Source organism: Neofelis nebulosa, chromosome 10 (genome assembly GCF_028018385.1).
Source record: "Neofelis nebulosa isolate mNeoNeb1 chromosome 10, mNeoNeb1.pri, whole genome shotgun sequence".
Lineage (NCBI taxonomy): Eukaryota > Metazoa > Chordata > Mammalia > Carnivora > Felidae > Neofelis > Neofelis nebulosa.
In genome coordinates, this window is record NC_080791.1 from 112,108,719 (window position 1) to 112,132,648 (window position 23,930).

The window sequence follows — 23,930 nt, forward strand, 5'->3', positions numbered from 1 at the left end:
AACAGCCCGAGAGGGTAGCGTCGCGGCAAAGTAGGGCGAGCGGTGACGCCCGGAACTTCCCATAATAAAACGCACCATTTAGACTAATGAGACTGGGTTTTTACTAATTCGTGAGCGGGGACTTAATCCGGCTGGCGAGATCTGCCCCTCTGGGTTTTGAACGATGAGAATCACTGAGGCAAAAAGCAGAAAGTGCGAAACCAACGCACCAGTGTTTCCAGAGGTCCGGTTTACGAGCAGTTAGCGGCTCAGGGTAGAGACCCAGTCCCAGCAGGACAGCCGAGGCGGGAAACCGGGGAGGGAGGCCTTCCGAGTCCCAACTTGGAGGAGAGCTGTAGGTGGAAGAACCCCGTTGCCTTCCCTGGTTTGGGGGCAGGGGGCGGGGAATGCCGGTTTTCGTTTTGGATCCCCGAGATCCCAAGACCCACAGAGTCCCGGCCCAGGCCACAAGTGGCCCTGGGGACGGAACGAATCCATGCTGGCCTGTCCTCTCCGCTCTGCACAGAGGCCACCTTGCACGCCCCCCTCCGTCTGCTCGAGCGTTTCCACACTGTGCACCTGGCAGCCTGGGGGTCGGGAGAGGGAGCAGAATGCAAGGCCAGGGGCAGAGCAAGGAAATCGGCCGACGTGTGGCCGAGAAACGTGATGCCTTGCGAGCGCACACGTGTCCGGACCTGGCCACGTCATCAACCACGGACACAGGTGAAGCCCAGCTTCCTGGGCAAAGCCACAGAGGGGAGGTGGGCACGGCCTCGCCTGAGAGACTGTGCCCCACCCGGCCTCTCCCAGAAGCGCCCAGCCGCTGCGCCCCAGAGCGCTCTCGGTCCGCAGTCGGGTGCCACTTCCCAGGTGTTGGGGACTCTCAGTGTCCCCAGAATGGAGGCATTCTAGTTTTTGCTTCTTTTTGCCAAATCATACCTCGTAGATGTTCACCTCTCCGAGTTCAAGAAATTCACAAACCCGAGCCTAAAGGGGGGTGAGGGGTGAGGGAGCAGGGAAGGTCACGACAGTGACAAGACCAGCCTCCCCGTGCCAGGTGCTGAGCCGAACACAGCTTCACGCACCCGTGACTTTCACGGGACGGAGCCTCTGTGAGGCTGAGGGGGCCTGACGGAGATCACAGGGCCGGAAAGTGCTGGACCTGGAACTGGACCCCACCCCATCCCCCCACCCCGTCCTCTGTGATTCCAGAATCCACCCTGGGCATCAAAGCTTGCCGGTGACATCACCACCTCGGAGGACAGCTTTCTGGTCACTTCTGTAGGCCCTGGATGTTCCTCGGTGGCCGGCCAGCAGCTGTTGAGCATTGATTGTATGGAATAAACCTGGCGTAAAGTGAGGTGGAGGAAAGGGAGTGCTGTAGTCGAGGTGCAGAGTGGGTCGGTCTTAGGCTCGAGCGCTTGGGTGAGGAGCAATCCAGAAGGACTTCCCGGAGGAGGTGGCGCTCAGTACACCCCCCCCCCCCCCCAGGAACTAACAAGACGTGGGGAGGCAGAGGAAAAGGAAACTTCATTCCCCTGGGCAGGGTTGCCAGCGTGGCCCCCTGGGGGTGGGGGTGGGGGCCGAACCCGAGCACGGCTGCTCCTGGAGACCTGTGCCATCCTCTTGACGGGAGGGAGGGTTAAAAACATGTCCTGAGAAGCACCTACCTGCCTGCCTGCCTACCGTGTGCCCGGTCCCTGCTAATCCCGGGATGAGAGCCATCTAAGTCACCGTCCCTCCCTCGGGGAGGCAGTAGAGTGTCGTGCACGGACTCCAGGCCCCTTCCCTGGCCCTGGAAAGCCCTCACCCCCCCCCCCGCCCCCCCCTCCCGCTGCAAAGTGAGGACCAGACTGTGCCGTAAAATGGGACTGCTCGTGCCCGGTCACGGGACACTAAGCCTCCCGTAAATGGGGGCTCAGAGAGATGCTTACCCCGGAGGAGGGAGCCGCAGAGGGAGCCAGGGCCAGCTGGAGAGGGTGGGCCCACAGGAAGCAGGGGAGGCTCCCCGGAGGAGGTGTCTGCGTGGTAGCAAAAGTCCCCCAGGGCGGGCATTCCCACTTCAACCCCAGGAGCCCCTCCCTCTCCCCCAGGCAAGGCGACCCCGCCGCCGCTGAGCAGGGCGAGGTTTGGAGACTTTTCCTGAAGGTGGGGGCTGTTGGGAGCCCCCCCCCCGCCCCCCCGGGGACGGGAGCGCCGCCACCCTCCAAAACTGCACGGGGCGCCCTCCCGGGTGAAAAGAACACTTGGAGGGGGCCCAGGGACGGAGCGCTTTCTTCCTGTGTTTAAATTTCTTCGGAAACTCTGACCGCGCGGCCGCCGCCCCTGCCCCAGCGCGGCCCCGGCGGCCCCGGCAGCAGCCGCAGCAGCGCGCGGGGCCCGCAGGGGGGCGGCCGCAGCGCACGGGGCGCGGGCAGGGCAGGGCCGGGCGGGCGCGGCGGGCGGGGCGGGAGGCCCGGCCCCCTGCGAGCGCGCCAACGCTGCCCCGTCCGCCCCGCAGAGGCCGCCGGGGCCGTGGATGCGGAGGGCGCGCCGCCCGGCCGGCCGGGCGCACAGGCGGCCGCGATGAGGGTCAACGAGAAGTACTCGACGCTCCCGGCCGAGGACCGCAGCGTCCACATCATCAACATCTGCGCCATCGAGGACATCGGCTACCTGCCGTCCGAGGGCACGGTGAGTGCGGGCGGCCGCGCCCCGGAGGGAGGGCCGCTCACCTGCGCCGCGTCCGGGGAGGGGTGGGGGGCGCGCCGGGGCGCGTGGGGGGGGCCGCCCCCCTCCCCCCGCGGAGCCGGCCTCCCCCGCCCCGCCCCCCCCCCCCCGGGGCACGGCTGGGCCCCCCGGTGGGACGCCCCCCCTGTCGTGGGGGCCGGTGGGAGCAGCGCCGTGGGGGAGGGGGGGAGCCGCCTCGCCGCGCCGGCCGCCGGAGGGTGGCCGCCTCCGGCACCCCCCCCTCCCCCGGTGGCGACAGCCGCGCCCTTCTGGGGTTGGACCCTCCGGTGAGTCGCTCACCTGCTGGGGCACGCGGAATCCCCGGGAGGCGCCGTGCCCTGCTCCGACCGCTCAACGCCCAGGCAGCCAGCGAGGGGACGCCGGTGGCACCGGACTTCTTTCCGCGCGGGTCCCGTCCCCAGCCGGCGCCTGGTGGGAGTGGAAGCCGGCCGCGTAGGCTAGCGCCAGCTGGCCACGTGCTTGGGGACCCCTCTCTGGGGCCTGCTACCCCCACCGTTCCCTCTGGGGCCAGATCCAGAGGTCACGGGGACCCCTGGAGGGCAGAACTCGCCAGTGAGGGGGTTTGGTTTAAAGTTAGAAGGAAGTTTGCCCGGAGAGGGAAGGGCTGAGAGGGGGCCTCAGTGAGAGCAGAGGGGACCCCGGGGTGCTCACTCCGGACCAGAGATCAGACTCTCCTTCCCCCGCTCTTCCCTACAGCGGCTGCCGCTGAGGCCCCAGCCTTGTTTCTTGGCTCTGACCTCACGGGGATGCAGGCCTGCCTCCCTAGTCCCGGACTGGAGAGCCCGGCCGGCGTTCAGGGAGGCCCCTGTGGGATGGGATCCTGGCAGGGCGGCTCTCAGTGTTCCAGGGACAGCAGACACCCTCAGGCCCTGCGCCCTCTCCGCACTGGGGTTTGCACAGAGATGCAGGGGGCATTGGGAGCGGGTGTTGATGGAGAGAGGGGTGTCTGCTTGGGATAAATACCACTGGCCTCAGAAGCTCGGAGCCATCGTTTCGGCAAAAACACCGTGTGCCCACATCGGGTCGGGCGGCGGGCACCCCCGGGGAATGAGACGGGGAACGGCACCCCCCTGGGGCTTTGTGAGTGGTGACGGAGCGTGGCCCAGGACGGTGGCGGAGGGACCCTCCCGTAGAAGGGGCCGGAGCTGAGAATTAGCCCACTTAATCTTGACGACTCTGGGGGGTAGGCGCTGTTACTACGACCCGTGAGCACGCTGAGGCCGGGAGTGGGGTCACCCAGCAGCTGGGAGGAGAGCTAACTGGGACCTAGACACAGAAGCGGGTGTCATGGACGGCCTGCCAGAGGAACAAGCGTCCTGGGGAAGGAGCTGGCTCCACCCGTAATGGGGGTCGGGTGGGGCCTTCCAGACAAAGAGGTCTGTCTCCTGTGGCAACACCCAGAGGCGGGAGTGTGGGGGCACCAGTGAGAAGGCGCCAGAGATGATGCCAGCCAAAGAGGTGGAGAGGAGTGGGCATTCCAGAGGAAGACCGAATTCCCCTTGATGATGGGCTGGGTCTGAAATAGGGAGCGGAGCCCTTAACAATGGCCCTGGGCTCTGGAGTTGTACTTCAGGGGCCTGTTGCTTATCTGGATTCAGAAACTCTCTGTCTGCCCCCGACCCTGGCGGGGGCCACGAAATCTGCAAAGACTTGGCCCTTCGTTAGAGGTCTTCACGGTCTGGGAAGGCGTAGACAAGCCCCGACGAGACTGTCGCCTCTTAATTTGCACACGGCTCTTCCTATGGGCAGGTTTCGGGGCAGTCCCTGGGCTCGGAGGGCCGTGAATCAGGGGCACTGACCCCACGAGCAGGGTCCTGCCGGTGAAATGTCTACGGGGCGGGCTGGAAGCACGATGGGGAGAGCCTCCAAGGGCATCCCCAGCACAGCTCAAGCCAGTGACGGTTGGTCGGTGATTACCCTGAGTCACCCGGTGAAGGCCGGAGGGCGTGGGCTGGTCACAGAGTTCCTATCCGGTTCCCAGACGAGCTTGCATACGTGCCGCTGCAGCATGGATGGAGTTTAACTTGGCCGTCGGGACTCCCCTCCCATGCAGGCTACACTTCCCAGCTGGAGTCCCCGGGCCTCTACTTTTCCTGCCATTCCCAGGTTCCAGGATAAGAGTCAGCTCGTTGTTTCTGTACCAAGAGGCGCCAGAAACGACTCAAGAGCCAGAGGCCAAGTTGGACGCAATTTAATTTCGCTAAGTTTTCTTTGTGTTTATCTTTGAGAGTTTCTGCTTTCGTCCTGCTGGCTGTCGGCGGCCCGGGATCTGTATGCCCCGACAAGCCCAGACAGCCCCAGAGAGAAGTGCCCGGGCCTGGTGTCGACCTGCCTGGAAAATAAGAGGGCTTCTCTGTCGGCGACCGACCGGGGACGATCCGTGTGGAGGTGGTGGGGAGCGCCCGACAGTCATTTGTCGCGCGGGTGATCTGAGCTTTAACGTTTGGGGGAGCAAAGTGAAGTTCGAAAGTGAACGCGGAAAGAGTCCCAGAACCGAAAGAAACTTTGCAGGTGGCTGGTTTCCTTTTCCCCGTTTTAGGAACAAGGGAACGTAGCAGCTTCTCTTTGCCCCCAGTTAGACCTGCCCCGGCTTCGGCCATCTCACACGAACGTGTGACTTCGGCTCCTGGAGCTCCCGATTCCAAGTCAGAAGCCAAATAAACGAATTCTGGTCCTAGGCCAGCTCGCCTCTTCTGCCGTCTTCTCGGAGCTCGGGGAGAGAGTTTAGAGAGGCAGGTGTGGACCGGATGTAGGCTGCCCTCCCGCTGTGTGTGCTGCTTGGGGCAGGCCTGCCGTGGAGGGGACCCCGGTCCCCTGACATCCTCCGGTGTGACCGTCCTCCTCAGGGAAGCTCCATCCGGGAGCGCTTCCTGCCAGGCGCTCTGGGGATGATCCTCGGAATACTTTCAGATCTCCCGTGACGCGTGTCCGCGTAAGAATCCCGTGATTTAGGTCGAGGGGATGTTTTTGTCCCCACCTTACAGATGGAAAAACTGAGGCTCGGGGCTGGGGGGTGTGGTGTTACCGTTGCTGGCCCGGCTGGGTCTCAGCTCCGGTACCCTTGACCTGGCGACGCCCGCCGGGAATTGTGCAGAGCCCCAGCTCGGGTGGCCCTTTATGTATGTGTGTGCTCGTTCGTTCCTTAACCACGCATTTGGCGCCAGGCGTCAAAAAGATGAATGGCAGATCCCCCGCCTTCAAGAAAGGTGTGCCGAGGGGCCACCTGCCCCTTTCTCGAGGATACGGAGAGGAGAAGGTCTCGAGGCTTTTTTCAAGCTTTTTTCGCACTGGAAAGTTGCACATAGAGTCTAACCCGTGACCTTCCTGCTGCAACTTAAATCTTCACCGCTTCGTCCCGTCCTGCACGAGAAAAGCACCCACTGCCCCGCGTCACGGAAGGGCCCCGCGGAGACACATGGCCACCACGGCTGCCCCCGTGGCCTTACTCTGCGACTCCCTCTCCAGCTCCTTCTATAGCCAGCTCAGAATCGCTCTCTGATCTGCATACAGTATGGTAGGAAGGGAACCCACACCTTCTGTGTAAAGGTTGCTAAGCCCTTACACTTACTCGGATAGGACCGCCCCCATTTCATAAAACTAAGACCCCAACAGAGAACGCCCCTGGTCCACAACAAATCAGTGACCAGGCCAGGCCCTGAGGGAGATCAGGGACTCTCGCACCAGTGCTTTGGGCTGTCTCCTGCCCGTCCCCACGGTGCAGCCCACCGTCTTTCACTTGTGGTCCACTTGGACCATGGGATTGTCTTTCCCCTGCCCTCCCCTATTTCTTTATCTGTTCTTGTCTCAGTTTCCACTTACAGCAAACTCCTCTTGTGGGTTCTTTATATGCCGGGGCCTGGTGTGAACTCTTTGTGTATAGACATGTTTAATCCTTCCAGTAACCCTTTGAGGGAAGTCGTGTTATACGAGGGGGGTTTTATTATTCCCCCTGGCCCCCATTTTGCGAGGAAGGTTCCAGAAGGAGCTACCTGGGGTAGCACAGCTAAGTGCTCAGCTGGTCTTGGAATGCGGGTAGAAGGGACAGCCATTCCTGACGAGGCCTCCGTGCCGCTCCCGCCAGGTGGGGGGAGATGTTTCAGGGATATTTTTTCTCTCCCCCGGACTACAAAGGCCCTGAAAGGTCACGATCAGGCCCCAGCAGACAGATGGTTAGTGTTCAGTTTTGAACCCGGTTAACTTTTCCCTGTCTCGTGTTGGTGGGGGATTCTTGGATGTCCCCAGACCCACTTCCCTGTCCTCTGACCTGACGGGCTCACTCTGAATTTCCTCCCCATTCACTACAGCTTTTTTTTTTTTTTTTTTTTTTTGTCCACTTTGTTCAATACTAGGCATTATCCCAGCCACCCAGGAGCATTTGCAGGGCCCCTGGCAGGTGCCAAGCCCCTTGTGTGTGTAGCTGGTTCTAGATGGAGCTGTGTGAAGGGGGGTCCCTGGCCCGGCTTTGGGGATCCCACCACCCTGCTCCTGGGAGTTAACACCTCGTGAGTAGATGGTCCCAAGACAGCCCCAGCCCAAGAGACTCTGCTGGCCGGAGTGACCGGGGGCCCCCGGAGCACTGGGGATGGGGACTGGCCCCACGTCCGGGAAGCAGGGAGGCACCTGCAGGGAGGGAACACGGCGTGTGCGGAGGCGAGGACAGGGGACACGGATGTCCCGACTCGGGCAGAGCCTGCGGGAGTGGGGAGAGGAAGCTAGGGAAGTCGGTACAGGCAGGTTAGCGAAGGCAGTCGGCCCCCGCAGCGTGGGCTGACCTCCTCCCACGGGTGAGCCTCCACCCGCTGTGTGGGAAATAGTCCTGCCCACTGTACCACAGTGCTCCCTCATCAGGTCAGGACTCAGTGAGAGGACGTGCCCTGAGCTCAGGAAGAGTGTCGCCCCTGTCCCAGTTACTGGGGGGGGGGGGGTGCCCTGGGTGTGCAGACGGGACTCGGGGCTGGGCTCAGCCTCCCCACCTGTGCTGTATCCCCCCCTGCCTCCCAGAGGAGAGGAGGAGAGCCGCTCTTTCCTGCCTCTCAGGACCCTGAAAAGAGGCTGGGGTCTTTGGCGGATGTGTCCCGTGCGGGGCTTGGCGGGGCTGGGACTCCCTTCTCCCCTCCTCCTCCCACCCTGCCCGCGCAGGTGGGGCCCTGGCCCTTGCTCACCCACGAGTCTCCGGATGGACACCCGTAAGAGCAAGCCAGCTGGGCATCCACACTGCCAGGTCCCGTGAAGGCCACCTAGGTGACCCTAGATTCCCAGTCGCTGCAGGTGGAAATCGACCGCTCACGTCCAGCCACCTGCCGGCCCTGGGTGCAGGCCGCGCCCTGTCGGGCTGTGAGCATCCTGATACCAGCCAGGAAGACTGCGACTGGGGGGGGGGGGGGGGCGTGACGCCCCCCTCCCTAACCAGGGGTGAGGCCCAAATGCCCCTCTCCCTCCAGGCGTGCATCCATCACTTTGCCTCTCTCCCTCTCCTCTCTCCCTGCTGCCCCCGAGCCGGACATTTGGAAGGAAATGATCGCACGGGGGCCCCCGCCCTCCAGGTGTCCTCGGACCTAGCACAGACCATCAGCCCCGAAATTCGGGACTCCCACGGCTTCTCCTGACCACGTGCAAGGCCCGTTGGAGCCCAGTGCGGGGGTCGGGGGGCATCCTGGGTCCCCAGGCGACCCTGTGGGGAGACTCTGAGCACGGCTCTGTCCTCGAACCATGGGGCCTGGGGCCTGCCTTCAGCCACGTGCCAGGCTCACGCCCTGTGGCGGGGGGGGCGGGGGCCGCATTCCTGGCTGAAGGTGCGTGTCTAGGACTGATGGCAGGGATGGGGTGAAAGCCGGGAGGTCAGGTTGCAGGACTGAGGCTCGGCTCAGAGGAGAGCTGCTCATGAGGCTGCTTCCAGCATCATTTTATTTCTTCTCCCTTCCTGCCGAAGACCCGTTTGCTGATTAACCTGTCTGCCCTCGGCAACCAGCGAAATCCCACTGGAGTTCTAGAAATTCGCGTTGAGTGTTAGTGGCAGTGCAGCTGTGCTGAGCTTTTTAACACATTTTTAACATTTATTCATTTTTGAGAGAGACAGAGCGTGAGCGGGGAGGGGCAGAGAGAGGGAGACCCAGAATCCGAAGCGGGCTCCAGGCTCCGAGCCGTCGGCACAGAGCCCGACGTGGGGCTCGAACCCACGAACCGCGAGATCGTGACCTGAGCTGAAGTTAGACGCTCAACCGACTGAGCCACCCAGGTGCCCCGATAGTTCAACTTTTTATTTTTTATTTATTTTTTTATTTTATTTTATTTTATTTTATTTTATTTTTTAAATGTTTTTTTTTCAACGTTTTTTATTTATTTTTGGGACAGAGAGAGACAGAGCATGAACGGGGGAGGGGCAGAGAGAGAGGGAGACACAGAATCGGAAACAGGCTCCAGGCTCCGAGCCGTCGGCCCAGAGCCCGACGCGGGGCTCGAACTCACAGACCGTGAGATCGTGACCTGAGCTGAAGTCGGACGTTTAACTGACTGAGTCACCCAGGCGCCTGGCGGTTTTAATTTTTATTCCTCAGTCCCCCATTTCTGTCTCGTTGGCCCTCTAGAGCCCCTCAGGCAGACAGGGAAACTGAGGCAAGCAAATCCATGCAGAGCAGCCCCTGTCAGGGCCCTGCCCCGACCCCTCGGCCCACCCCAGGGCACCCCCTGGGTGCGGAGCAGGTGGAGGCCACCTGGGAAGTGGAATTAATGCCCAGGAGTAGGTAGACAACCACCCAGGATGGAGCCCGGCTGCCCCAGGCCGTGACCCTGCCTGCAGCCCGCCTCTCTCAGCCCCTCCCTCTGTGCCCACCTCCCCTCACCCTGACTCTGGCCCCCGAGACGACCTCTCGGGTAAACCTCTGAACCCACGCACTCAACTCAGGCTCTGGCCTTGGGGGACCCAGACTAACACACAGCTAACTGGCGTCAGAGCTGGAACCGGGCCAGGCGAGGGCCCACGGCCATGCTGCCGGGAAGTTACCCTGCACGCCGGCCATCAGAGGCTGAGATCTGTAGGCACGGGACCCGAGCGCCCCGGCCGGGGACCCTGGGGAAGCGAATAAAGGTCACTTCCCCGGGTTGGAGGGGGTGGGTGGTCTTGCACTTTTTCTGGCCGCCTTTGCAAGCAGGCCGGGCCCTCCCAGCAGGCCCACTCCACCTCCGCAGACCGGGAGGCCTCCCGAGCGGGGGGGGGGGGGGGGGGGGGGGGGGGGGGGGGGTCCGGCCCGGCCTCCCTGCGTCAGTGACGGCGAACGTCTCCTCGAACGCCGGCTCCACGGAGACGGGGCCGCCGTGCGCCCACCCTGCCGGCCCCAGGGTGGGCGCTCGGGCGGTTAGGAAACCCGCTCCCCTCCACGGGCCCGCCCCTGACGGTCTGACAGGGGTGATTTGTCCTCCCCTCGCAGCTGCTGAACTCGCTGTCCGTGGACCCCGACGCCGAGTGCAAGCACGGCCTCTACTTCCGGGACGGCAGACGCAAGGTGGACTACATCCTGGTGTACCACCCCAAGAGGCCCTCGGGCAGCAGGACCCTGGCCAGGAGGGTGCAGCACGGCGACGCGGCCCCCGCAGCCCGCGGCACCAGGCAGGACCAGCCGCTGCCGGGCAAGGGGGACGTGGGGGCGGCGGGGGGGCCCGAGCCCCCGATGGACTACCATGAGGACGACAAGCGTTTCCGCAGGGAGGAGTACGAGGGGAACCTCCTGGAGGCCGGCCTGGAGCTGGAGCGGGACGAGGAGGTAACTGTCCCCGCTTCCTGTGGGCGCGCGGGGTGCGCAGGCCGGCCCTGTGTCCAGAAGGCGGTGCGGCGAGGGGTCCTCTGGCTTTAGCCTGCTCTCCGACAAGGGCCGACGCAAAGGCCGCTCCTGTTAAGGTTGGGCAGAAATCGCTTGTTCGGGTTTGGGGGAGACCCCCCAGCCAGCAACCCGCACCACCAGCCCCGGAGACACCTGCTCTCGGGGAGGGGCTGGCCTTCGGGGTCAGGGCATTTCCTGCTCTGGTCACGTCCTTCCCTAAGGAAGACGTGTCCCTCCCCAGGGACTGAGGATGAAGCTCTCCTGGAGACTGACCTCGGCCCTTCTGGGGCCTCAGTTTCTCAATCTGTCAGGTGGGGAGGTCAGTCTGGCTTGATCTCTGGGGGCTCTGGTGCTCTGAAATCCCCCGACCATAAAACCGTTTTCTGGAACGCCTGTCCCTGGCAAAGCCTGAGCATCTTTCGAAGGAAAGCGTTCTGGGGAGAATGAAAGGCTGAGTCACCCGGGGTGCGGGGCCGCCCCGGTGGCGGGAGGCCGGGCAGCGGCCGGGAGCGGGGCCTCAGCAGCCCTTGGGACAGTCGGTGCTTCCCTCTACTTCTCGGCAAGCTTGCCGTGCCCTCCCCTGCCAGCTCCTTAACCTCTCTGTGCACAGGGTGGTGGGGGGTTCCTTCCGCGAGCACTGGGGGGACAGGCCCCTCACCCACAGCGCTGTCACCGTGCAGACTGGCCGAGAAGGAGCAAAAGTCTCTGCGACACGTTAAGAGCAGCGCGAGTAGTCAGCAGGCGGCCTGAGGGAGTCGTGAGCCAACGGTGCGTGTTTAAAAGTTGGTTTCAGTTTGCCGCGTATCATCGAGAACCACCGCGTCCTTAAACGATGGATGCTTTGGGTCTGGCGAGAGGGACGCCTTTGGGGTCCTCCGACCAGCAAGCCAGTCGGCGGAGTCAGCTGGTGTGAACGCCCTTTCCCGACACGCTCAGAGTGCTGGCCCCGAACGCGTCCGAAAACGCGTGGTGGGGCCTCTCTCTCCCCTGACCTAGCGGTCGAGGGATCTCGTGCTGCACACGGAGCATTTCTCTGGGTGACTCTCTCCTTCGGAGGCTCGGCTCCCTGGCGGGGGTTGATTTCTGCGGCTGGAGTGGTTCCCGTTGGAGGGGCGTGTGAGCTTTGATGTCCGGGGTCCTAAGGAGACTGCAGACGGCTCTCTCGAGGGCAGGGCGCGCAGTGCCCGTCCCTTGGGATTTTCTGTCTCCTCACTTTGTCTGAGACCTGAGCCCTGGGCCGCTCAGAAGAGGGGAGCCGTCGGTGCGCTGACTTCCGGCACGTTCCGCCCGGCCAGCCCCGTGCTGTTGTCCGAACAACGTGGCCACTGTGTGGGCTCAGCTCTGACGTGGCGCTTCGTAGCTGGAGGAGACAACGGGCTCCGTCGGAGGCAGGAGAGGCTGCTGGGCGAGCTTGGGCTCCGAGCTACCTGTGCCTGGTCCGTCCACTAAGGGATGTGCTCCCTGTTCCCGTCATTCTTTCCCGACGACGGCTTCAGAGTCTTGCGCCTGGAAGGCCCCCCCCGAGGTGTGGCAATGCGCACTGACCCCGGCCAGATCCCAGAGCCTTGGCCTGCCCTTCGCAAGGCTTACGGGGTTGCGTGGGCCTCAGTTTCTCCATCTGTAACGTGGAATGGCGGTCGTGTTTGTATCAGTGGGTGATCGTGAGCAAAGGGCAGGGGCTTAACTCGAGTCTGGCACGAGGCAAATCCTGGGCTGTCGTTAACGTTAAATCACGTGTTATGGTTCATCTGGAGGAGGGGGAGGAGCCTTTCCAAGTCCACTGCAACACACATGCCTTTCTTGAAACTTCACAGGATGTGATCGTGACTTTGAAGTAGAAAGCAAACACAGAAGGGCGCCTGGGAGGCTCAGCCAGTTGAGCGTCCGACTTTGGCTCTGGTCGTGATCTCACGGCTCGTGGGTTTGAGCCCTGCTTTGGGCTCTGTGCTGACAGCTCGGAGCCTGGAGCCTGCTTTGGATTCTGTGTCTCCCTCTCTCTCTCTGCTCCTCCCCCACTGACGAAAGCACTCTCTCTCTCTCTCTCTCAAAAGTGAAAAAAAAATTTTTTTAAATAATAATAAAAAAAAGGAAATGGAGATATGGTAGTCACTGTCCCACAACAGATCCGGTTTTCCCAATAAGACCTAAGAATTTCATTGAAAGTTTTGCCCCATGGCTAAAAGAGGTTTTTCAGCAGTGGATGCGGGTCGTTTTAAAAGCGAAAGCAGCACCGGGCGGCTCCAGTCTCCAGCGGCTGAAGCCAGGCCGTGTCGTCTCCCTCCCGGGGTCCCTCGAGTCATAAACCGTGTTCTACGAGGGCCCCTCTCACCCCCGAGCTTCCATCGGAGATGGCCAGGGCCCAAGGCGGTTGGCAAAACCATCCGCCTGGTTTTGCCTGGTGCCTCCCCCCCCCGCCCTGCTGGACACGGGCAGAACCAGAATCTGTTCAGAGACCGTCTGGGCGCGGCCGCTGAGGTGTGTGCCGGCCCCTGCCAGCGTGATTAGCAGACCGCGGCTGTCGCCTTGATTTCAAGGAGAGACGTCCTGGCTAATGAATCACTCCCGGGGGTGTGTGTGCTCCGATTACAAGGAGCGAAGGGTGGCAGTTTTGGAAATAGGATAGCCCCCAGGAGAACCCAGTTGTGCAAGCTGACCCGATTGGAAGCGGCACCGGGGCTTAGGTGCACTTTCCTGGTGAGAAAAACCCGTGCGTTCCATCAGATACTCAAACGCTCGTGAGGTGGGGAGTCACTCTTCAAGGAGGGGCTTCTGCCATGCCCCGGTGGCGCCCCCAGGTCCCGATCACCAAAACGCTTCAGAGGTTTCCAGACGTCCTCAGGACCCAGTATCACTCCTGGTGGAGAAACCCTACATCGATAGCCTGGATGAGGAGGCAGAGGAAAAGAGGGAGGGAGAGAAATGGGGCGGGGGGCGGAGGGCAGGGAGAGAGAACCTCAAGCAGGCTTCCCAGCACGGAGCCCTACGTAGGGCTTGATCCCACGACCCCCGGATCATGACCTGAGCCGAAATCAAGAGTGGGACCCTCAACCGACTGAGCTGCCCAGGTGCCCCGGATGAGGGCCCCTCTTGCACTCTGCTGGCCCGGCCTTCTGCGGCCACGACCGGGCAGCCGCCCAGAGGTCACCAGGGCACGGACGTGACCTGCCTTTGCTCCGCGAGAGGCCAGCGGGCGTGCAAGGCCGCACTGCTCCTGGGCAGAATGTGCGCCCCGACGGGGCCTTTCTCCCAAGTCAGGAGGTTTATTGCTTTGAAGACGTCCTGGGATGACGTCCTAGGGACGCGGACCGGTTAGTGACCTGGGGCAGCCCGAACAAATGACCACAGATTGAGTCTCACGGTTTTGGGGACCAGATGTCCAAAATCCAGGTTTCGGCAGGGCTGTGCTCCCTCTGAAGGTTTCAAGCGCAGGGTCCTTCCTGCCTCCGTCAGCTTAGGGGGCCCCCGGCATCCCTGGGCTGTGGCCGCGCCCCTCCAGCCTCTGCCTCCGCAGGGCCGCCTTCCACGTGTCTCCTTTGCTTGTAAGGGCCTGCCCTCCCGCGCTGTGACCACGTCTTAACTTGAGCGCATCTGCAGAGTCTTATACCCAAATAAGCTCCCGTTCTGAGATTCTGGGGTTAGGACGTGGACGTCTCTTTGGGGGGACGCCACACACCCACCGCAACAGCTGAGGCTGCGGTGGAGCGGGCATCTCAGGGTGCCCGCGGTGGGCAGGAGAGGCGTGGCTCGTGGTTGGGGGCAGATCGGGGCAGGTGGTCTGGAGGGCGGGGTCTGGCCTCAGGCAGGTTGTCCGGCTGCAGGGCCCGGAGACGCACAGGAACACTCGGGGAGGGGGGGGGGGGGGGGGGCGGTCCCGTCAGGATGCTCGCTCCGACTTAGCAGGCCGGGGGCGGGCCTGAGCAGCATCTCTAACCAGCTCCCAGGGTGCATGGTGGCTGAGGAGCCCGGAACGTACTTGGAGTTGTGAGGAGCTGGCAGGCCTTTTCCTCCACGAGCCAGCAGAAGCATCCCCCGAGATGGGCCCCCCAGTGTCCACGCGAGCCCCCCGCCGTGCACTGTTCGGTCCCCCAGAGGCAGCCCCGGACAGAGACCCCAGCAGTGGCTATGCTGGGCCGAGGGCGCACGGGGCACGGGAGACACATTGTCCCTCACACACACCCCCCCCACCCCGGGTACAGGACAGTAAAGGTGGAGCCTGTGGCCGAGGGTCCCCCATCTTTCCCCTCCGCACTGTCCTCCCCCAGGCACCGTAGGCTCCGAGGAACCCCATTTGAAAACCACGTCCCAGACGCCTGGAAGGGAGAGACCCCGGGGCGGACAGGCCTCGGTGCCGCGATCCGGAGGGTGGCCCCACACGTCCGTTTTGGACACGAGGTCCAGGAGGGCTCCGTGTCAGAGGCCCCAGGACGGCATGACAGGAAGTGGCGGGAAGGGAGGGCGGTGTCCGCCCCCTCCCCACCCACCGCAGCGGGGCCAGCGTCCGGGCTTCCCACCAAACGGAGGACAACGTTTCCTTGCCACTGAAACCCGTCAGCGTTTTTCAAGTCTGGCCTCAAAGCCTGCCGGACATTATTTATGTCCGCGGGTCACTGCCGAGAAGGCCACGCGCTCAAGTCCCGGCTGTGTGTGCTGGGGTGGCTGGGGCCCATCCTGCCCCGGGGTTGAACTTGACCCTGGTTTTGGTAGAGCTGTGGAGGCCACGGACGCAGGAACCCTGTCACGTCTGTTTGCTTTCATGCTGCTGACGGGGGCTCACCTCTGCACCCAGGCTGGCCGGCCGGTGCTTCTCGGCATGCCTGCCCCGGAGCTGACGTGGCCCCCGAGGCAAGGGTTTCCCATCTTTGTTAGCGTGGATGTTGCTTTTCAAAAGCGAGTCAGGAGGAGTGGCTGCTGTTTCCAGACGAGCTTCGGGGGTGCACAGTGCGGCGGGGAGGTCGGCCTCCGAGCTCCCAGTGAGGTTCAGACCCACTCGGCCGGGGCAGCCGGGGGGCTTCTCCTCTCTGGGCCTCAGTTTTCCTGCCTGTGAAATGGGGATGATGGCCCTTCCCTCCTCACGGAGTGCTGGGGGAAGGCTGGAAAGCAAACAGCTCCTTGCCCGCAGCCCCCCGGGACCCCTCCCACCAGACGGGAATCAGAAGGCATATCTGGGCAGGGCAGGGTCCTCTGGTGCGTGGGGACCCCTCGTGCACCACACTGACACGGGGTGACTGTGGCTGGTGGTGGGAAGGGTTGCCGTGGTCCCGGGAGAGAGAGGTGGGGGGGACAGAGGATCCAAAGCAGGCTCTGAGCTGTCAGCACAGAGCCCGACGCGGGGCTCGAACCCACGCGCCGTGAGATCGTGACCCGAGCCGAAGTCGGACGCTTCACCGACTCCTCTGACCCTCCCCTTGCAGGCAGGGAGGATCTTCAAACACGTTTGCTGAGCGTTAGGGCTCCTTATGACATGTTTTTGTTTCTGGAAGTTCTGCTTGGTTCTTTCCCAAATTGGCTGTGTCACTTTTTCCGTGGTTTCCTGTCCTTTGCGGGACCTTTCTGACTTGATGTTTATTTCTTTGAACGAGGTAAACATGGCTGGTTTGTGATTCATGTAATCCTTTCTGCGTCCCCTGGCTGGGGGCGGGGAGGAGGACCTGTGCACGTTCTCCCCGGCCACCTCTCATCCTGGGGCGCCTCGCCCTCTCGTCCGCCGGCCCCTGCCCTTTACATGCCCGGGGGCCCCCAAGGCCTAGGAGGAAGGGGCCCTCGTCCGGAGAGGCTTGGGGCTTGTCTGCATCACCCATCTGAGGGCGTTACAGCTGGAACCACCTTGAACCAAGGTCACAGGCTGAGGTCCCCGGATGCACTGGATCCGAGGAGTTTGGGGGCCAGGACTTTTCAGGGCGATCTCCACCTCCTCCCCTCCCCCTTCTCCTGCTCTGCCCGGCACCACGACCACCTTCCCTGCAATTGCCCGTGTGTGGAGGGGGAGGGCCCTTCCTGGGGGTCTCCAGGGATGTCCAGCTCCCCAGGGGGTGGGCCTGGGGCCGCCCTGGGAACGGCCCAGCCTTGGTCAGCGTTCTGAGCCCATCAGCGCCCTGCTCTTACCCCTTGAGCTCCTTTGAGGCTGTGACGTTTATTTTATTTACTTTTTGCCTTTCACAGAACAAGGACTGCGAATGACTATTTTTGGTGATTTATTTATCACTCATTCCCTCAGCACACCAGGCCTTGGGGCAGAGCCCGTGGCAGGGACTGGGGGTACAGATGCCCCCCGCCCTGTCCTCGCTCCCGTTCTCGGCCTCCCCCCAGCTCACCTGAGCCTTGATTGGTGGCAGCGGTGTGATGGTGTAGGAGGCGTGGTTGCCCCAGTGCACGACGTGACCGCTCCTCCTGGACAGCGTAGACGTGGTCAGCAGAGACTGTGACGCGGGGCATGCCCGTTAGCAGACCACACGCCTGGTGACGGAGGGTGACTCCGGGACGCCATGTGGGTGGGGGGCAGATATGAACCCATCAGGGTCGAGCTGCCCCGAGCCGGGGCACGGCGGTACCTGCCAGCGGGTCGGGGAGGGGACCGCCCCAGGCTGCGCCCTGCGGGTGCTCGGCAGGGGTGGCCTCGCCCTCCTCCCCCCTGGGCCCACTCGGCAAGCGTCATCGAGCACCTGCTCCAGGGACCCAGGGCACCAGGCACCCTCTCCGTCCCTAGGATCAGGGGATCCGTGGTCAGCCACACGGACATCTCTGGCCCAGAACCAGTGTTCCAGGTCACATCCGTGCGGGACACTGGTGCCGACCAGAAGAGCAGACAGACACCCGTGCCGCGGAAAATGCGCCTGGCGGAACACGCGGCACCGGGCGTCACGGGCCACGAAAACCTATTTGTGGCAGAGAACAGGACCCCTCCCCGAGGGCAGGCCCGGCATTCCGAGGGCAGGGTCTGGAGGGGACCTGTGCCAGGTGGGCGTTGCGAGGTCCTCGTCGGGAGCTGAGGCCCGGGTGGTGGTCGGGGGGCCAGCCTGAGCCCCTCCTGGGCTTCCCCTTCCGGACTGAGCTCAGGCGTCCCTGCTGGGGACAGCAGAGCCAGCGCCCGTGGAGCCGGGGCAGGGTCAGCACACAGGGAGGGAGCTGCCGCGGAGACCTTCCTGGTGCCACCAGCACCCCGGGGACCCTCAGTTCCCTCAGTCAGTTCCCTGCGGCAGCCAGAAAGGTGCCTGCGGGGCGTGAAGCGGCCTGGGGGTCAGAGGGGGGCGAGGAGACGGTGCTGCCCGGAGCGCTCTGGGGAGCCAAGGGCAACCAGAAACCGCCCATGCCTGGTCCTTGCTGCCGAGAACCTTCCAGCAATCCCCGAGCCCTCAGCTGCCCTCAGCTGCCGGAGGAGGCCGCGACCAGATGGCGGCCGTGGGGATGTGGGGGGAGCCCTTGCGGCGCTCAACCTCCGCGAGTCCCCTGTGGGGATGTTATTTTGTTTGGTTTGTGACTTTCTGCTTCCTTCTGAAAGGAAAGTGCTGGAAACAGTTCTGGCGAGGTCACAGTTTTTGCGAGTTTGGCTCAGAACAGAGACTTGAACGTACTTAGTTTGCGCCCGGAGAGCTCCTGGCCAGGTGGGCATGTCCTCGGCTTGGGCGCCGGGGGCCCTGCCCCTGCCCCTGCCCAGGACAGCGCCAGGGGCCTGCGGGCGCTCCCGCCCCTCGCTGCTCCGGGCATCCGGCTGGGGAAACGGGGACCCGGCCCTCTCGCGCTTTCTTCCCGCTGGGGGCAGACTGCGGTCAGGCCGGGCACCACGTCCGAGAACATCCCACATGTGTTTTTTTCCGAACTGGTCCCACGGCCCCTTTCCCAAATCCCGCCAGATGTTTCCTGGGAGAGACCTCGTTGCTCACGTAAACAGAGGAGCGTGCTTTCCCAGGCAGGCCGGCCACAGGCACCAGCTCCTTCGTCGCTACCCACACAAATCTCCGTGGGACTCAGGAGAGTGGATTTCGGGTCTTTGTGGGTGGGTGAGCGGTGCCCAGAAATAGACCCGGGTCTGTGACACGGGAAGACAGCCTCCTGCTGCGTGTGGGCTGTTGACGGTCACTCATCCCCGCCCCGGATGCCCCGTGGGGTCGGCCTGCGCCCGTGAGTCACCGGGACCCGGGGCCCTGCGGCCTCTCAGATCTCGGTGCCCGCCGGGGCTTCCCCGGGCTTGCTGGCCAAGGGCGCCCGTGCACGTTAGCCGCATGGCCTCGGCTGCCCCGTGGCCAAGGGGAGGCGTTCCTGAGCAGAAGTAACAGAGTGACCTCTCCTGCCCGCCGGGGGGCTGGGTGGGGACGCCAGGGGCACCAGGGGCTGCCCTGAGGATGCATCAAGTCTTACGCTGCAGAGATTTGCAGATGGGGAAACGGGCTCAGAGAGGTTGAATCACTCACCAGAGACACACAGGGTTGGGACAGGGTGCTGACTCGGGCCACCCAACCTCAGGACCTTATCCGGTGCCTGCCGGACGCGCCGGCCCTGGAGGAGGATGGGGTCTCCGCTCCCCAGAGCCCCCTGCGCTGGGTAAGGCACCCTGGGGCCCCTGAAGCCCTCACCCGTCGGGCCTCTGTCCCGAGCACCCTGGTCCTGGCTGGTCCCTCTGAGGCAACCTCAGGCCCCAGCTCCTGGGCCCAGGCTTCTTGGAAGCTCCTCTGACCACGTAGACAGGCTCCCTGCACAAAGCCCTGCGGGGCTCAGAGCTGCAGCTCTAGACCCGCGTGGCGGGCTGAACGGTGGCCCCCAAAGCGGCATCCACCTGGCACCCGCAAATGTGACTTTGCTTGGAAGAAAGGTCTTTGTGGATGGAGTTCAGGGTCTCTGGGCAAGACGACCCGGGATTTAGGGCGGGCCCTCCACCCAATGACAGGTGTCCTTAGAAGGGAAAGGAGGGGTTTGAAACATGGAGGCACACAGGTGAGGCCACGTGGTGGCGGAGGCGGGGGCTGGAGGGACGCCTGGAGCCCCCAGCGGCTGGAGGAGCCAGGCAGGACCTTCCCGCTCGAGCCTCCGGGCGGACTGTGGCCGCGAGGGCAGCTCGGTTTAGACTTCCGGCCCCGGAACCGTGAGAGAACGAATCTGCGTCATTTTAAGCCGCGCAGTGTGTGTCATGAGCCTGCACGGGGTCCCCAGCTCCAAGACGAGGACAGCAGTGAGGCCCAGCCCCACCCCCCAGGCTTGTGTTCGGGCTGAGTCCATGCACACCCGTGCGCCAAGCGGGTCTCAGCGCCGTCACGGTCGTTCCTCCTGTGTCTGGCTTTCGTCCCCTCACTGGACGAGCACGTGTGGGGCGTGTGCGCCGTGCCCGTGGGCAGTGGGGCCGGGAGGCCGAGGCCCCTGAGCGGGACCAGCCCTCGTGCTGGGGCAGCACAGAGGAGGCCTTTGCGGTGGCACTGAGGCCAGGGTCCCGGACAGGACGACTCCCCTGGCCCCCGAGGGGAGTGGGGGCTCTGGCAGAGGACGGGCGGGCTGGGATTCCGCCAGAGGGCATTTGCCCCCCTCTCTTGGGATGGGGAGGAAGCCCCAGATGGAGCTCGGCGTCGGGGAGGACCCCCTTCCCCTGGCCGGGTGCAGGTGGGGTCCGCCTGTCACTGTCTGTGCCAACCTGGAAGCTTTGCCTCCCGCCGCCCAGCTGCCCGCGTTCTCCTGGGTTCCTGTGAATTTCGGCTTCGCGGGCTGGTGGGCGGGTGTATTTGGCCCATGGAGGATGTTCCTCTTAGCATCCTTCCCCACGTGACTTTGGCCCCATTGTTTCTCCCCCCGAACCTGCAACGAAGCCACGCGCTGTGCCCACTCCCGGGCTGGGGACGCGACACGGAGCCTGGGCCCCGAGTCTGGATGCTGGGCTCACGCAGGTGACACCCTCCCTTCCACATCCTGGGCCCCTTTTGCCAAGACTCCCGGTCGGTCCCCTTACGTCTCAGGACCGTGGAAAGGAGAGCCGGGCGGGACCTCTGGGGCAGCCCGGCCTTCGAGCCCGGGTGGGGGGACCCCTCGAGGAATCGGGTGTGCTGCAGGCCCCTCTGCCGCAGGCGCCTCTGGCTCACAGACGAGCCGTGTTTCTTCGCTTTTGGTCGCGGTGACGTCACCACCACGGGGCACGCTGGTTATCTCTGGGCGCTCAGAACGTCCGTTATGTTGCGCGCGCCTCGTATCACCTCCTTGGGGCTGTTGGAGCCACCAAGGGAATCGAGACCCAGAATTCAGGGGCTCGGAGATAGGTCGAGGGGTGTCGGAGGCTTCACGTGTCTCACCAACGGGGGGGCGGTGGCCCAGGTGAGATCTCGGACGCGGCCACCGCGGAGGATCTCCGCGGTGTTGGCATCGCCGTGCTGCGCGGGGACCTCAGAGCCCGTCTTCCTTTAATGCCAGCTTGTAGCCTCTGACCCACCTCCCTTGGCAGCCAGCGGTCGATTCTCCGCTTCTGTGAAACCCGCCGTCGAAGATCCCGCGTGTCGGGGGTCCCACGGGGTGTTTTCTTTCTCCGCCTTGTCTCATGGAGCAGAAGGCACGGGTCCGTCTACGCTGTGGCAGATGGCGGGATTTCTGCCACATCGTGGCCTGTGATCCTCCTTGGTGCACACACACCGCGTCTTCTCCCCGCTCGTCCATCTTTGGACGCGGTGGTTCCCCTGTCTTGGCCGTGTGAAGGGTGCTCGTGAGGGTGGGATGCGCGTATCTTTCCAAGGTTCAGGCTTTTTCCCTCTGGATATACAGCCGGGGCCGGGGGGCGGGGGGCGCTGAGGCACTGTGTGCTGCTTTTATTCTGGGGGGAGGCTGGGCCGTGACTCTACTCCCCAAGCCCCGTGTTCCCGCCGTGAAGGGCCGTGGTGTCCACGCTGATAAAGCCCCTGGCCGTGCAGCTCCCGGCCGGCCAGCCCCCGTAGCCCCGGGCCGTTCCTCGCTGTCCCTCAGACCCGCTGGCCCAGGGGGAAGCGATTCCTCCTCCGAGCTCTCAGCAGTTTCGGGGGGTGCCAGGCTCCAACAGGCCCGCCCTCGAGCCCCTGTACCGGGCTGTCCGCTCACGTGAGCGTGGAGGCAGTGGGTGCAGACGCAGGGGCCACAGGGGGACCGCAGGGGTCCGCTGGGCACAGGTGGAGACGTGGCCTGGCCCCACGGAGGGAAGACATCCAGCTGGGGGGTGGGGACGCCTCCACTTTGCCCGTCCCTGCTCGGGGACACCGGGCGGCTCGTGTATCCCCCCGGTCAAACGGGCCCAAGCTCCCTTGTGAAAGGTCCTCTTTTGTGGCCGTGCCGCTTGGAGTCCCTGAAAATGCCCCAGGTGTCCCGGAGTCCGGGACCCGGGTCCAGGCCCTTCTGGCTGCCGGGCGCCCTGCAGGGAGGGGGGCCAGGAGGAGTCAGCGAGCACCCCAGCGGCCGCGGTCGTGCCCCCGGGGGAAGACGGTCCCCGACCCCGGGCTCTCCGCGCTGACCGAGCACTTCTCTCCTCCCTAGACTAAAATTCACGGGGTTGGATTTGTAAAAATCCACGCGCCCTGGAACGTGCTGTGCAGAGAAGCCGAGTTTTTGAAACTGAAGATGCCGACGAAGAAGGTTGGTGCTGACGTTCCTGCCCCGAGGTCTGAGTGTCGCACGGGCACGTGGAGGGGGAAATGCCACCGGGGGGGTCGGGGTGGGGGGGGGGGTCCTCGGCTGTGGTGAGAAGCCGAGCGAGGGCCGTGGGCTCCCGTGTCCTGACTGTGGGGGGTGTGGGGCGGCCCCGGGGGGGCCTTTAGAGACCCCGGACCAAACCCCAGCAAGAGATCGGCGTGGGCAGAGGGGTCAGAGGAACCTGCTATAAACACAAACACAGGCCTCTCAGTCTTGCTTTTCCTGCTTGCGGTGTTTCGGCTAATTCATCAGGCTCCTTTTAATTACGTTTCCTAGCTTGCTGGGATTTTTCTTTGTAATCTCCAAAAACTTCCGGCCGGGAATCGGCCTGACAGCGTGTTCCTGAAGCTTAGCGAGGCGTCCGTGTTTACCTTCGCGTGCAGAGAGGGAGGCAGGAAGCGTAGCTGTCCTCGGGCGTAAATCAGCCCCCGGCTGCTCAGGTCCACTGAGACCGTCTGGATTACCTCTTTTGAAATGAAGGAAAGTCCACGGGCAGGTTTTCTGGAGGGTGTGCGCTTTCGGGGCTCTCCTCGGGCTCCGCCGGGCTCGCTGGGTTTGTCTGGAAAGCAGGCGCGGAGGGAGCCTTCTGGCCCATCCCGGAGCTCTGTTCCCAGGACCTGCCATCTCGGGGGGGAGGGGCGGTTCTGTGACCTTCTGAGAACAGACTGCGAGGGTCACGGCTCAGCAGATGATGCAGACTCCCCCCTTCCCGGTCTGCTCTGCAGCTGTATCACATTAACGAGACCCGTGGCCTCCTGAAAAAGATCAACTCCGTGCTCCAGAAGATCACGGACCCCATCCAGCCCAAGGTGGCAGGGCACAGACCCCAGACCACAAAGAGACTGTCCTACCCCTTCTCCCGGGAGAAGCAGCATCTGTAAGTGGGGAAACACCCCTCCCCCCGCCCGCTCGTCCCTTCCCAGAGGGCCCTGCCGGGTGGCCCCCGCAGCGCGGTGGGTGACCTGAGAGATGCAGGTTGCAGGCCAGTCCCCTGGGGCCGAAGGAAGCTCCCCATCACCCAGGGATGTGGGAGTTTCGGCCCCAGAAGCACATCCTCATAAGAGCCTATGGTTCTTGAGCACAGAAGAGGTTCAAGAGTGCCCTCCAAGGTCACCGTCCACGGAGGAGTTGTGAGGCGAAGAGTCTCGTCCTTCTGCCGGGGGACGCTTAGGAAAAATCGGGTGGGCTCGAGTGAGAGCATGCTTGCACCTTGGCCCGAAGCCCCAAAGCGGTGATCTGGGCACCTCCTCCCTCCCGCCCCGCTCCGTCCCTCTCCGTCCCTCTCGGGATGTGTTCCAGTGGGAGGGTCCGGTTGACCGTGCCTCCCGAAGGCTGCCGAGCTCCATCTGGGAGGCAGGAGCTGAAAAGCAGCCCCAGCTGGAGTCCTGACGCCCCAGGGACTTGCGGCCAGCAGGTTTGCCTGGCACCTGTTCTGGAACCTTCCCTCCTACTCGGCTCCCGAGGGGCAGTGGGGCATAGCCCCCTGGGTCGCTGGTGGCTGCGGCTTCCATGGGGCCTCGCAGGACACAGCTGGAGTGTGAGCGGTGGTGGGAACAGAGAGGGCTCGGGCTCTGGGCCCAGTGGGACGTGGATTTCAAGCTCGGGGCGGGGGCGGGGGCGTCACCAAGATGCCACTGGTCTCCCGGGGCGTGGAGAACTGTTTCTCGGTTCAGAACTGGGGCTCCTGCTCTGGCAGATGTATTAGTCACAGGGCAAGGACCACGTGCTGCACTCCGCTGTGTTTCTCGATCCTGCCAGGGATAGGAAGTTTTTAAAAAGCGGCCCCCA

At 63.7% G+C, this 23,930-nt stretch overlaps 1 protein-coding gene across 1 annotated transcript in view; it reads left to right on the forward strand.

Annotated features, from left to right (window-relative positions):
• Nucleotides 1–23,930, forward strand: part of ANO1 (anoctamin 1) — a 139,231-nt gene that overhangs the window by 55,610 nt on the left and 59,691 nt on the right. Inside the window, exons 2-5 of the mRNA XM_058686589.1 lie at nt 2,480–2,652; nt 10,134–10,466; nt 21,987–22,085; nt 22,868–23,019. Of these exons, the coding sequence (XP_058542572.1) occupies nt 2,480–2,652; nt 10,134–10,466; nt 21,987–22,085; nt 22,868–23,019 (757 nt within the window). The remainder of the gene's footprint in view (nt 1–2,479; nt 2,653–10,133; nt 10,467–21,986; nt 22,086–22,867; nt 23,020–23,930) is intronic.